The sequence below is a fragment of the Melanerpes formicivorus genome, unplaced genomic scaffold (assembly GCF_026170545.1).
Source record: "Melanerpes formicivorus ecotype bairdi unplaced genomic scaffold, bMelFor1.0.p_v2 SCAF_11, whole genome shotgun sequence".
NCBI classification, from domain to species: domain Eukaryota; kingdom Metazoa; phylum Chordata; class Aves; order Piciformes; family Picidae; genus Melanerpes; species Melanerpes formicivorus.
The window spans coordinates 16,840,180-16,854,320 of NW_027142363.1; the positions used below are offsets into that span (position 1 = coordinate 16,840,180).

General features: G+C 49.6%; 1 protein-coding gene across 2 annotated transcripts in view; it reads left to right on the forward strand.

Moving 5' to 3' along the window:
• The first annotated feature begins 249 nt into the window (after positions 1 to 249).
• IGSF3 (immunoglobulin superfamily member 3) overlaps positions 250 to 14,141 on the forward strand; it is a 119,965-nt gene continuing 106,073 nt past the window's right edge. For both annotated transcript variants that reach the window (XM_068144691.1, XM_068144692.1), the window contains exon 1: positions 250 to 720. In XM_068144691.1, the coding sequence (XP_068000792.1) occupies positions 678 to 720 (43 nt within the window). In that variant the 5' untranslated portion in view covers positions 250 to 677. The remainder of the gene's footprint in view (positions 721 to 14,141) is intronic.

A 14,141-nucleotide genomic window follows, 5' to 3' on the forward strand; every position in this document is an offset into this window, starting at 1 on the left:
CGCCCTCGGAGCCCTATGCCTCAACCTCCGCGGTGCCCTCCTCGACCCTCGTCCGAGCAACGCCCACGCACCGCGGACACCCCCAGCCCCTGCCCGGCTCCACAGGCCCGCAGCGCGCCCTGCCCGCCGGCCGGGGGCTGCCCACCTCCCTCGCCCGTCGCCGGGGGGAGCGGGCGGCGGTGGGGCGGGCCGGGGCGGGCCGGGGGAGGAGTTTGGTGGCGCGGAGGAAGCGCCGGGCACCCCGCGGCGGCAGCGCCGAGCGGGCGGGCGGGCAGGTGAGGGCGGCAGGCCGGGGCAAGCTGGGGGGCGCGGCGCCCAGCTTATTTTTATAACTTTTCGGGGTGGGGTCTTTTTGTTGTTGCTTTGTGTCCCCACCCCGCGCCCCGCTTTCCCCTTGTGGTTTTCTTCTTTTTTCCGAGCCTTGGACGAGACGGTTTCTGCCTTTCTTCCCGCCTCTCGCCCCGGAGCCGTCGACGCGGAGCGGCGGGGAGGGGAGGCGCGGCGGCCGCCCCGCTGCGGGGGCGATGCCCCCGCCTGCCTTGGCGCCTCCCCGTGCCGGCCCCGCTGCTTTCCCTTTGTGCCGCCGGGCCCGGCGCGACGCCTGCCCCGGCAGCTGGCGCCCCGCGGCGCCCCGCGGCGGGAGGTAAGGGCGGCCGCCGCCCCGCGCCCCGGCAGCCATGCGGACCCTGCGGCCGCAGCTGGCCTCCCTGCTACTCCTCGGTAAGTGCCAGTTGCTGGCGGGGACGGGACAGGGGTCCTCGGGGCGAGACAGGACGGGGCGGGACCCCCAGGGAGTGTCCTCCATCGCAAGGCTTCCGGGGGTATCACCGCTGCTGGAAGTACCCCGCGCCTTTCCTCAGGAGTTGTCACGGCTGTCCCTGTTCCCGTGGTCGGAGGGAGAATAAATGCATGTGTGTGTGTGTATATATATGTATACGGAAAAATAAACCAGGGGTTCGTCTCTGCTTGTAATAGCCCGATGCTCTCTCTGGTCGAGCCCCGAGGCACGGCGCGGGGTCTGCTCGGAGCGGGCTGCCGGGGCGTGGGAGCGGAGGGATCGGGCACCTCCTTCGCGCCGGCCTCTGGCATCAACTTGGGAAGGCGAGCGGCCGGTCAGGGGCTGCTCCGTACTGGGCTCAGGGGGCGTCTCGAGGGGGAGTCGTGAGAGTAAGGAGTTACGGGTTGAAGTGGAGCTTGCACGATGAAGGCAGAGAAAATGCCTGGGGTAAGGTAGGGTGGAGAAACGAAGTCCTCCGCTTGGCTCTCGAAGAATACGTGGGAATGTAGAGGGCAGGCAGTCCCTGCTGTTGTAAAATGCAGTTTGATTGCTTTGTGCTGTCTCTCCAAACTCCTGGAGTCCCTTCTCTTCCTGCCTGCGTGTTGTAGCTTGTGAACCGTTAAACGTGTCGTGTTGTCCCATCCCACAAGTGCCTGCCCAGGGGATTACTGTACGCGATTCTGTAAAGTCCTTTGGGATCCTACCGGTAGGTGAGAGATGCTGTGGCAATGCAAGCTCCATTCCTACAAATTTGGGAAATCAGAATATGAGACAATGAAAATGCCTTTTAGGGGTTTTTTTTTGTGGCAGCCCATGTGCTTGGCTTAGTAGTGATGAGTCGATAGGAACGTTTGTGGAAAATAACGTACGGCACCCTTGCGCTGCTTTCTGCCTGTGTCTGTACAAAGCAGCCCCGGAGTTGTTTTGATTTGCCTTTTCACTGTTAAGAATTTCTGCTGGCATTAGTGGCACTGAGGGAAGAAGCAGCAAGGCTGGCGATTTTACTGTCTTGAGAATTGTCATCTTTGCCAATTTGGAAACAACATCTTTACTTGAAGCTGTGCTTCTGTGCCTCTAATTTGTCGCTGTGTGTGTGGTTTTTCATGCTGTCTGTCTTTAGGAAAAGAGAAAAGAGTGATGACTCTTTGAAATGGTTTTGGAGGGCGTTCAAGCTTCCCTTAACCAGTAGGGTTCTTCCTTGGGTTCTCTGAATAAAGCCATCTTAGAGCTAAGTTTATCCAGGGTGACTTTGCTCCACGAGTACAGGCAGTCTGTTGTAGCCCACAAGATGAGTGTGGACGAACGGCAGTTGCTTGCTGATTTGGCTTCACATGCTCAATCTCTGCTCTTGAAGAACAATAACACCATTCTGGATTAAGTCTTCCTAATATGGAGGGAGCAAGCGGTCGGTTGCCTGCATACTGCTCCAAAGCACGCCTGGCTACTGCAGCGGCGTAGCAGTAGAGGGCATCGCCTTTCTGGAGGTTTCCCACGGCTGTGGAGAAGTGGGACCTGCCAGCCTGTGCTGGACGCACCGTGTCGGAGCTCCCCCCGTGCCTGGCTGACTGCCAAGACTGCCCGGACGCTTTGCGTGCAGGAGCTGGCTTTTCCACCATGCCCTAAAATTAGCTGTAACGGGCTTTCAGCTTCCCCAGGGTGTAAGTTGCAAGGTGTCTTCTGCTACTTGGGGAATCAATTGCTTTTTAGTGGTCCCCAGTTCCCACGGACATACCTGCTTTGTAAAAACGTTGTGCTGGCCTCCTTGTGTTAAACATGGGACTGTTTTCAATGGTAGGATGCATATCATGTTAATGCTTGGAGTTAGTTTTCGTTTGGTGTTTTTCCCCGGGGTTTCTTTAGAGAGTTGCTCTGCATTTGCCCAGGTGCTGGTTTTGAACAAAGCCAGGGATGTGTGACCATTCATCAAAGCCCCGAGTTGCACAGCGGTGCTTTAAGTTGTTCTTTCTAAAACCGAGACGTTACTTGGCTCAATGAGGAAGAGGCAGGGCTGACACAAATCTCTTGAGTGGCTAGAAAAGGACTGTTGCTTTCCAAACAAGTAACACTACTGCTAAGATACATGGAAGAGGTACTATGGGTTGAGTATGCAGAGAAAATAAATACGACTTAATTTCTTCTCGTCCCTTTTGCAAACTCATTAAAATCACTGAAGGAGGAATTGTGGTTATGGAAGGAGCTGGTGGACGATTTGATGTATGAAGCATTTAGTAGCTGCAGGAATCCAAGTAACTGAAAAACCAGGGTTTGAAAACCCACATCTGGCCTCTGGGTGTAACGTTTGTAGATATTTGCTGGGTTATTTTTTCCCCCCCTCCCTCTTGCTGCAGTGTTTGTTACAGGGTTCTTTAAACAAGTGGCACTTCATCACAGCAAGTACAAAATAGGAAAATAGAGCAACTGCTGTAAATAATCCTCATGCAGCGATGAGACCATTAATACTTTTGCCAGCCAGTATTAATCCAATGTGTAGTTGCAAGATTTACCTTCCTTTTTCGTTTTTTTTTTTCCCTTTTGCAGGGATGCAAAGTCTGATACTCCTCATATTTATAGTGTAATATATAGGAAACACAATAGACTTCTGGGGAATGCTGAATTCATTCATGTCAGTGACTGGTTTATGAATAGTTCTGCTTTTGAGTCTCCTGCAGTCTCCAGAATACCACCTGTGAATGCAATTTACAGCTCTTTGTGTTCAAACATTGCATATGTATATATGTACATAGACTCATTACCCTCTTCCTCTCTCTATTCATGCATAGTAATTGGTGAATTATTTGTGATTCCTAGAGGGGAGTAGAGCCTGTGTAAGGTCTTGAAACGGCATCTTACTTGTAAATGGCATGTTGGAGTGAAATTATGATGCAGAGGTGACTCTTGGAGAAAGAAGGGATGATCTTAAAGGGCTGTCTCCTGGAGGGGAAGGGGTGCTGGCTGAGAAGCAGTAGTGTGCAGTTGATTGCTCCTCAAGTGTTCTGCTATCGCACCCTCCTGCCCTTCTTCTGCCTGCTCAGGTGCAGGGGCTGAAGGGGCAGTGGCTGACCACACGAGCCTGGATGCAGTAACGCTGAAGGCTCCTTGGCTGGAGGGGAGCAGACTGGCAAAACAGCAGAGTGGGTGTTTGCACACATGGGGTTTGGGGTTGTTTGTGTTTACCAAAGCTAGCAGCCCAGGAATGTTGCTGGCGCCTCATCTGCTCCTCAGTGCATTGTTAGCAGCAGTGGCCAAGATTGTGCTTTCTCCATCTGCGTCTGCCCAGAATCCTCTGCTGTGAGCTTCCCTTTGCAAGGGGGTGCTGCTTCCTTCACCCTTGTGTTTTCTGACTCTAGATCACTGTGGTGGGCAGTGCTGGACTAATCCCAGGTGCGTCAGGGTGGGCTGTGGCACTGCTGCTTTTGGGGCATGTGTTGGTGAGGGCTGTGCAGATGCCCCTGGCAGTTGCCTTGTTTCTGTGTGGGGTTCAGCTGGCTGTCTGGGTTTCCTAGGTGTGGCGGGAGGCTGCCACAGCCCTTGGTGCCAGGCTGGCAGGCTCTGCTCCCAGATACAATCCTTCATGGAGAGTCTCCCCTCCCTTGCAGTCTTGGCCAGACTGCCTGACATCCTGAGGCTCCTGCAGATCCTGTTTATTTACACAGGAGGTTTTGGTTTATGTGAACTGTCATCTTTTAGTTGACCTTCCATCAAGTTAGATGTCTTTATTAAAGCAGTTTTTATTGTAAATCGAATATGTACTTGGAACACTTTTACCAGACCCATTATACAAAGTGAAAGGCAGAATAAACAGCACTGCAGACCATAGGGCGAGGGGTGAGACAGAGAGGGTCAAAGGGAGAGCATTGCTTTTGCATTGGGAAGCTTATTGGATTGTCTTCTTATTTTTTTCTACACCAGGAAACTGCATTAAAAAAAATACATATTTTAAAGTTCTTCCTTTTGGTGTCTCTTGTCTGTCTCACCCCTGTAAAATCAGTTACCAGTCCAGCCACTGACCTGAAGGTTGTAGAGTCTAGTACGAAGCCAAAGATGTTTTAGCTGGTTTAATTCAGACAAATCAAGAGTGCTGTATAACCTGAAAAATAGCTAGTAATCTATAGATTATTTGCTAGTAATAGCTAGTAATCTATAGATTATTAGCTAGTAATCTATAGACACATCTCAGAAAACTATAACAAGGAGAAAGTTGCTTGAAAGGAAGGGGGAAACTTCTCCAGCACAGTTAGGTTTTCTTCTGGTTGCCTGTGTTCCTGTCCTTGTGATTGAATTTGTTTACTGATACCAAGGATGTTTAGGTGCTTCAGCCAGTGTCTGGAAAGCTGCAGAATTGTGAATTGCCTCTGGCTTTTAAGTTGCTAAATACTTTGTAATGATAACTCACTGAAATGGTTTTGACTCCCTTTTTATGTTGGCATCTCTTTCATAGCCATATAAAATCTTCTTAAGGAATAGTTCTCTGCTTAAATGTTAGAAGACATTCAGCATCTGTTTCTTATCATCTAGGGAGAGGCTAAAATGGAGTCTTTCTTGGCAAAGTGGGGTTTAATCGAATTGCAAGGCAAAGAAATCAGGTGTGCAGCTGTCTTCAGTGGGTCTAGGATGTCTGCATGTGTATATGTCATTTCCAGCTCTAGCCTGTTGCTCACCCTGGCTCTGTCAGCATACCAGGAATGTGTGCCCAAGTGGTCAAGAAGGCCAATGGCATCCTGGTCTGCATCAGGAATAGTGTGGCCAGCAGGAGCAGGGAGGTCATTGTGCCCTGTACTCAGCACTGGTTAGGCCACACCTTGAGTCCTGTGTCCAGTTCTGGGCCCCTCAGTTTTGAAAAGGTGTTGAAACGCTGGAAGGTGTCCAGAGGGCAACAAAGCTGGGGAGGGGTCTGGAGCACAACCCTATGAGGAGAGGCTGAGGGAGGTGGGGTTGCTTAGCCTGGAGAAGAGGAGGCTCAGGGGAGCTAGAAGGGGGGTTGTAGCCAGGTGGGGGTTGGTCTCCCAAGCAACCAGCACCAGAACAAGAGGACACAGTCTGAAGCTGTGCCAGGGGAGGTTTAGGCTGGATGTTAGGAAGAAGTTCTTCCCAGAAAGAGAGATTGGCCACTGGAATGTGCTGCCCAGGGAGGTGGTAGAGTCACCATTACTAGAGGCATTTAAGAAGAGCCTGGATGAGGCGCTTGGTGCTATGGTTTAGTTGATGAGATGGTGTTGGGTGATAGGTTGGACTCGATGATCTCAAAGGTCTAGTCCAATCTGGTTAATTCTGTATTCTGTGCTTGCAGTGATGTACATTAGTTAAGGTTTTTGTCATTAGGAGGTTAGCAAGTGGCAGTGAGACAGGAGGAAATCTCGCCTGTCTGGCTCGTGCCAAAGTCACATTTCAATAAGTAATTGAACATAAGCACAAAAGTAGACCATCTCAGCTAAGTGATGGGGAAGCTTTTCTCAGAAAGGGAGAGGCTTTGGCAGTCAGGACTTGTACTGTTGCTGCACACTGCTTGCATAAATATTAAAAAGCAGCGCTGCTTGCGAAAGTAGTTGTTCCAGGCTAGTTCCTGCCTGGCATGGGGTGCTCACATGAGGAATTGGTTGGAGGCACTTGCTTGATCTGAAAACTAACTTGGCAAGCCCAGTAAATACATAGAAGGATTTGGGGGCTTGTCTGACTTGAAAGTAATCAATTTTTTCACATGGTCCTGCAGTCATTTATGGGGGACCAAGGGAAGGGAAGGTGTTTGGGAGGCTAGAAGACACCGTGAATTGATGTGGCTGGGTTACCTTGGTTTGCTGTTCATGCACCAGGGCCTCAGCACCATAGGTCTGAGGTATGTGTCCAGCTGCCCAGCCCTGCCAAATAGATGAGGTGAATCCAATGTTTGACTGCAGTCAGTTTCTTGGTTGTTATTGGCCTCTGACTGAGGCTGCCTGCCCTAGCCTTCATAGTCCTTAGTCTGCAGTCTCTTGCTGAAGCCACTGCCTGTACTGTCCTGTGGCTCTTTCTATTTTACTCTGCAGCTGGTGGTTCTTTAGTTCCAGTTCCCACTCTCCTAGGGTGATGGTCCCCAGAAAAGGAAGATGTGGCCCACTGTGGAGTGGGGAAGAAATGAGCTAAGGGAGAACAGTGGCAGGAGAAAGAAGGTGAAAAATCTAGCTGTTAAGAAAGATAGGTGAGAACAGGTTCTGGAGGATGGATCTTACCAAGAGCTGAGCCCTGCACCACACCCATATCTTTCAAGATTCCAGAGTATAAAAGTGGAGACAGTGAGGATCCATCCTTATTTGTTCTTTTGTTCCTGTCCACTTACCACCCCTCTTGGCTGACTTCTTTCCCATCAAACTATTGATTCCATTTGGGACTCAAAAAATCATCTAGCACTTCTCCTGTCTCTTCTGATCTTGGCAGCTGTAATACTTGCCAGTCAGGAAGGGCTAAGAGGTGGCTGCTGCTGAAGTACAGGAACAAGGAGATTCCTGTGCTGTTTCTGGCAACAAAATTGACCTCACTGGGATAGCAGAAACCATCAGGATCCAGAGCCTATGCTGCAGAGCAACATGTGTGGCAGCTATGCAGCCATTAGGATTGTCAAGCATTGCACTAACACAGATTTTGTTTTTCTGGCCCTTGCAAAAGAGTTCATCAGGGTCTGACACGTTTGAAGGTGACTTTGATGTACAATTGTTGTGTCACTGCTAAGCTTTGTTTTAATTGGTGGACTCTGGAGTAGGTGCAGTTAGCCTGGTGTTCCGTGCTGCACACACAAGTGGATTGTTTCACTTCCCAGCAAATGCTGCCTCCTCTGGAGTTGTGATTACAGGAGAACAGCAGGGAATGGGAGATGCACCTGGGCTTTGGGGGTATTTGTTAGTTTCCTTTCTTTGTGGTTGTTTTCCCCCCACCAGTGCATTTGTGATATCTGCCTGAGGCATGCTGTCACTTTCATGGCTTTTGGGCTTTGTGTGGAAGGTAATAAGCCTTTTGAAGGGAGCTGGGAACACAGGATGAGCTAGATGCATTTTTCTAGGGACCCTGTAATGCTAAATGTTTGTTCTGTGTTTGAGAGGGTCTTGATGCTGACCCTGGCTGCTGTGTGAAAGGGATGGTTTCTGTAGCCTTCAGAGAAATGGATGCATTTACCTCTCAGGGAAAGAAGGGCTCTGACCTCTTCTTGTAGCGTGGCTATCTAGATTTTGCTGCTTAGATGAATTGGTATTTTGATTTCTTGAATGAATCTTTCTGTCTTCATTTAGTGTCATCACCCAGGTTCCTTTGGATCTCTCTAGAAGTGGAGCTGGGCATTGAGTAAGAGCCACAGGGCTGGGCAGGTGCTTGTAACCACAGGTTGTCCAGAAGCTCTTTACTCTGAAAATCTGTACTGCTGAAATCTGGCACTTATTAACTCAAGTTATCCAGTACCTAGGATCTAGCCAAAGGCCTGTGGCTGGCTGCCAAGCTGAAATTATCAGCCTGGGTGTCAGGCTTTCTTGGTTCCTTCTTGCTAGCTTGAAATAGGAGCTCCCAACAAGCACGTGTGCCAGCCCTTCTTCTAGTCATGTTTCTTCTTACAGCTTTGTAAAGTGTTTGAGGTAATTATAGTACTTACTAATATTTATTCTCTTCTAAGCAATTATCTGAATGCATTTATCTCCGGTGTGCTTTCAAAGTACTCTGCCCCCCTCACCATATAATTTCATCTCCCTGGCTCATTGCTTTCTTCTCCCTCTTCTCATACCATTCTTGGTCCTCAGCTTCCTCTGCCTCCTGAATGCACTGTAAAGCTTTGCTTTCCCTTCCTGGAGGTTCCTGTACCCCATCTTCCTGCTCTGCTGTCTAATCCCATTACAGAGGAGGGATGTTTGCTCTGTCTTGTAGGGTATGATTACTTAACTTCCCTGCCAGGTGCTAAGATGCTTTGCACCGAAGAGCATGGACACCAAGAGAAATTGGGCTGGCATCATGCCATCTCCCAGCTTTCTCCTGACTGCTTGTGACTTGCAGACAATATCGTGAGAGCTCCTGCTGAAGGGCTTGACCTTTATGCCTGCAGTGTTATCCAGCATCTACAGCTGGAGTCACAGCATGCAAATTCCAGTGCTTCCTTCTGGCTTGTGATACAATTGCAGATAAGTCACTCTGTCTGTGCTCTCGGCTTCTTGAAGTAGAGAGAGTGGCTTAAGCAGTGTCATGGGATTTTTCTGGAGGAACAGTGCAATGTTAGAGCTGAGATTTAGCTTGCTGTTGTTCAGCAAGCAGGCTGCTTTTTTCTTATACATGTTGGGACTGTAGCGTGGAAGAGATTGTTATGCCCTGATTGATTTCACTCTTTGTGTTAGGAAGAAGAAGAAAATTGATTTTTACTTGGAGCTCTGTGATGTTACTTAGCTACACAAGCTCTCTCACTTACCCTAGGTGATTGGAACCAGCCTGTCCTTGCCACCCCATTACACTCGTGGGGTGTAGCCCATGTGACTGTATCTGGGAGCTGCTGCCATTCATTCCAGCCGTCAGTGTTACAGCAGCACAGTTAATCTATGGGTCACTGGCATGTGAGAAGCTGTTAGCTCTAATCAGTCCCATGCCAGGAGCTAGTCGGCAGTTAAATCCAATCCAGAGTCTGTAGCTGCCAAATCCTTCAAGGTGCCAAGCACTTGCTCCTTTCTGCTGTAAATAAGGCAGACGAAAAAGATCAGCTCCGGGTGCCCTGCCTGCAAGCAAGGATCAGAGTTCAGTCTTGGGTGCTTGTGCTGTGGAGGGGCAGAGGTTGTCCAGAATCTGAAGGGCTGCAAGGGCGGGTTTACATCTACAACTTCATGTGTAGATATCAAAACACTTTCCTTTTTGTCACCTCACATGCTCCCTCCTTTCTCCTCACCTCTCACCCTCCTTAGGAGAGGGGTGTTCAGAGGTGGCCCCTCATGTACTGCTGTCCTCATTACACCTAGAGTAGAAAGGGTCCCTATCTGCATTCTTGCATGTGTTTGAAGTGTTGCCTGAGACGCCTGATTTTGTTCTGTTCTTTCCTAGTGTCTTCTGCTCTTACACCCCATCCACTCCTCTTGAATTTTCCACTTGTGCCTGCAGCCTCAGCTTAACCCCTTTCTCCTCCATAGTGAGAGCTCTCTCGCATGCTTGGAGGAGCATCTACTTCTGTCGCTGAAGTAGTGAGAGCTGAGGCCAAAAACTTGCTTCCTCTGCAGTTTCCTCTGCCTTTGTGGGCCAAGTCATGGGAGATGATCCCAATCATCTTTTCAATGGGATAACTTTACAAAAGTGAAAGATGAAGGCTGCCAGTTGCTATGCACATGGGTCTGCTGTCTATTTGCTTTGCCTTGGGTGCTCCCTGGGAACTTGGCAGGGGACTCTCGCTGCCTTGGGACCACCACGCAAAGGAAGGACAGCAGCAGCTGCTGATATTTGTGCCCTGTCCTAGTCCTTGGGATGATTTTTCTTTTTTTCCCCCCCCAGACTTCACAGGGGAAAGGGTGGCAGCAAACATACGGTGGCAAGGAGGTTGGTTTACTTTTGACAGGGGGGAAGAGCCATCTGAGAATTCCCCAGAGGTTCATAGAGTGGTGTAGGGTAGGCCAGGGGTCTGTTGCTGCTGCCCAGGGTCACAGAGCTGTGTCACAGGGTCACAGTCTGTTCCTGTCTTGGTTGGTTGGTTTTGGGGGGAGGATGTAGGGATGAAAGGGGTGACCATGAGGAAAGATGCACTGTGGTCAAATACCTAATAGCTGCTCTAGCAGATCCAGTGGGATACACTAATAAAAGCATCCTAATGATTCTGATGTAATGGGTTTGAGCCTTGGAAACTTGCTTGCTGGAAAAGGCAGCCTAAGGCTTTGTGCTCAGCTCCTGGAGAAAGGGGGCTGGGGCAGGTGTCATGAGTTGGCTCTGGGATGCTGATGGGTACCCATTCCTCTGTGAGAAGGAACTGGAGGGGAGCCACACACAGGTCTTTGGTATGGCAGAGGAATCACTTGGGAGGCTTACCCAGGCACTAACTACTGCTGTTACCTCAGAAATGTATATTACAGTGATTGCAGCTGTATGGTGGCCAACTGTAGTCTGAGCACAAGGTAACTTTCTTTATGGGGACATTTGAGTGTTGGTAGAAGAGAGGGAGATGTGTGCAGGAGCATGGCACAGCTGAGTCCAGCAGTCTCTAAACATGTCTACTGGACATGCAGGAGGGAGGGGTGCTGGGGGTTCTGACTCCCACCCTGGCTGCAGGAGCAGTACCTGGCTGCTTCTCACCTGCAAAACTGATTAATGCCAGGTTCATGTGAGAAAAGAGGGCTCATCAGTCCTGGAAGATGCCAGTGAAGTCATGAAGTCCTCCAAGATAGGTGGGAGGGGTCAGAATGAGGGTAGAAGACAGCAGGAATCCATTTTTTCAATGAATGGATAGATGTAGTGGAACACTGGAACAGGTTGATCAGGGAGGTGGTTGAGGCCCCATCCCTGGACACCATAGAATCAATAAGGTTGGAAAAGACCTCAGAGGTCATTAAGTTCAACCTATCACTCAACACCTCATGACTAACTAAACCATGGCTCCAAGTGCCGCACCCAATCCTCCAGGACTCCACCACCTCTCTGGGCAGCACATTCCAATGGCAAATCTCTCTTGCTGGGAAGAACTTCTTCCTAACATCCAGCCTGAACCTCCCCTGGCACAGCTTGAGACTGTGTCCTCTTGTTCTGATGCTGGGTGCCTGGGAGAAGAGACCAACCCCCACCTGGCTACAACCTCCCTTTAGGGAGTTGGAGAGAGCAAGAAGGTCTCCCCTGAGCCTTCTCTTCTCCAGGCTAAACAACCCCAGCTCCCTCAGCCTCTCCTCACAGGGCTGTGCTCCAGACCTCTCCCCAGCTTTGCTGCCCTTCTCTGGACACGTTCAAGTGTCTCAGTACTGAAGGTGAGGCTCGACAGGGCTCTGGGCAACCTGATCCAGTTGAGGATGTCCCTGCTTACTGCAGAGGGGATTGGGCTAGATGACCTTTGGAGGTCCCTTCCAGCCCAGCCCGTTCTGTGATTCTGTGTAAAAGAAACGCGTGTGTGCTGTCCTGGAAGTGCTGCAGTGGAGGTTCTGTGTAGTCAATGGGGTGATCAGCATCAGTTTCTAAATCACTGTCCATATGTGCATGCGAGTCTGGAGTGTGGGTGGGGTGAAGTGAGGCTTCTGGGGAAGTGTGCTAGCGGGAGGCCAAAAATAACTGATCAGAAGAAAGATTTGAGAAATTACCCAAACCAAACAGATGTATGCAGCTCCAAGAAAAGGGTGTCGTATTGGAAAGCATATTTTTGACAATCCATTTGCTTAGTCATCTTACAGATAACTTAGCTATTTTTACCACCTTCTTCTCTGATGGCACTTGGCTGTCTATATAATGGCTTTGGCATCTGCCCTCTATTCTAGTGCACAGGAAGAATCTGCTGGGTTGGAGTTAGCTTTGTGGGATTGCTATACCTCTTGGCTGTGAAATGAGTAAAATACTGTTCTTAAAACTATTTTAAAGGAGCATAGTTGGCATTAGTGCCTTTCCAGTCCTTGTTTTTACCCACCCATCTCCCATGTCTGCAATCAATTTTGAATAGAGAATATATTCCTTTGCTGTTTCAAGTGTAATAAGGATCGTGCTCTCAGCTGCTCCAAATGGAAAAGTAGTGATGCTTGGGTTCAGCACAGTAATCTACTGGGGAATGAATTCAAGATCAAGGGCATTTGCAGATCTTTATTTCTGTGTGTTTGCAGGGGCTGTGGTGTTGCCAGCAGGTCGTTCCCAAATGTGATAGCTTAGATTACCTCTCTCACAGGCATCGAGATTTGCATCTTGGCATTCGTGTTTGATCTGCGTGTGGTGATGAGAGCTGTATACTCAATTCTGATTTCCAGAGCAGCAGTCTGCAATCATTAGGGCAATGCTTAGACCCCAGAGGCTTTTTCCATGGTTTTTATCCTGTTTCAGTAACTATGGCTCCTGTTATCTTGTTCCTGAATATTTTCTCTTGTAAAAGGAGACTGTTTGTTGCAGCTGTTAAATCTCAAACGTCTTGAATGTCCCTTAGGGAAGTGGAGGAAGAGTTCCTGAGGTTTCTGCATAAGTAGACTATAGAAACACCTATGTGTCTTTCCCAAGTATACAGCCATCAGGTATTACTGGTGCTCTCTTAACCAGCTGATGGATTCTGGCTGCTTCAGCCTGCCATTCCTCCCTCCTGCTCGTTTGCTGTGTTGAAGGGGTTTAGTAAGGGAGCTGGAGTTTCTGTTTCTTTGGCATGTAATGGTGCTGGACACCTCTGCTTGCTTTTGTGAGATCAGTGTAGCTAGGAGATGTCAAAGGAAATTATGGATGTTTGTTTGGTCTCCTGGCTGGATATAACTATGCAGGGTTTAGGGAAATGTGCATTGAATAAACATTGGGTAGCTCTCCTAGGACTGGTGCTGCTTGGAAGGCAGTGTCACAGCAGCCATGCTTATCTTCATGGCAGGATTAAAAAAACAGCCCACCACATTTGTATGAGAAGAGTTTTGTACCCTGTGTTTGGTTTCCATCAATCAGTGGTTTGTAATGTTCCTCTTCATGTTTCCTTCAAAGCTCACTGGCCAACCTTAAAATCATTTGAGTAAAATTCTCCAAGGACCATATTGCTTTCAGAATTTCTTCTTTTCTTCTTTTTAATGGTGCTGGTGACTAACCCAGGTGCAGGAGTCACCCTGTCGTGCTGGGGTCATTCCCTGGGCTTGGTGGAGCCCCTTGGTCTTGCCTGGAGAGACAGGTTGAGCCGTTGGACTTGATCTTTGAGGTCTCTTCCAGCCTTGGTGATACTGTGATATTCATTCTGCTTTGCTATAGGTGGCAGTGGCTGAGCAGGCTGGCAGGGAGCCAGTGAGTCTGTAGCCTCCCAGACAGGAGAGAAGCTGTGTTGGGAGCTGCCAGCATCCTTCATCTGTGGCTCTGTCCCAGCTGGAGACAAGATGGTCCCTTCCTCCTCGTGGCCTGGCCCAGGATGGAAATCTGAGCAGTGTGCACCACAATCCTCTTGCTGCCCCTTCGGGTTGTCCCAGGGGGTGCCCTGGCAGCAGGAAGCCCCAGCAGAGAGGGAGTGCTGGCTTCCCCAGGGCTTGGTGGGGAGCTGGCAGCTGCAGTGGCCCTAGTGGCACCTCCTCAGCCCAGGATGACTGTGGCTTTGGGTGCCAGGGGTGGCTTTTGTGTGATGTGGGACACTGACCAGGAGCAGCCATGCATCAGGGGCACCCTGGCCTTACCTCACAAACTTGAGCAGGGCATAGAATCTTTTGCATCCTTGTCTGAAGATGGTGTTTTGTAGCTGTTGTGGGCAGATACTTTTGAAGCT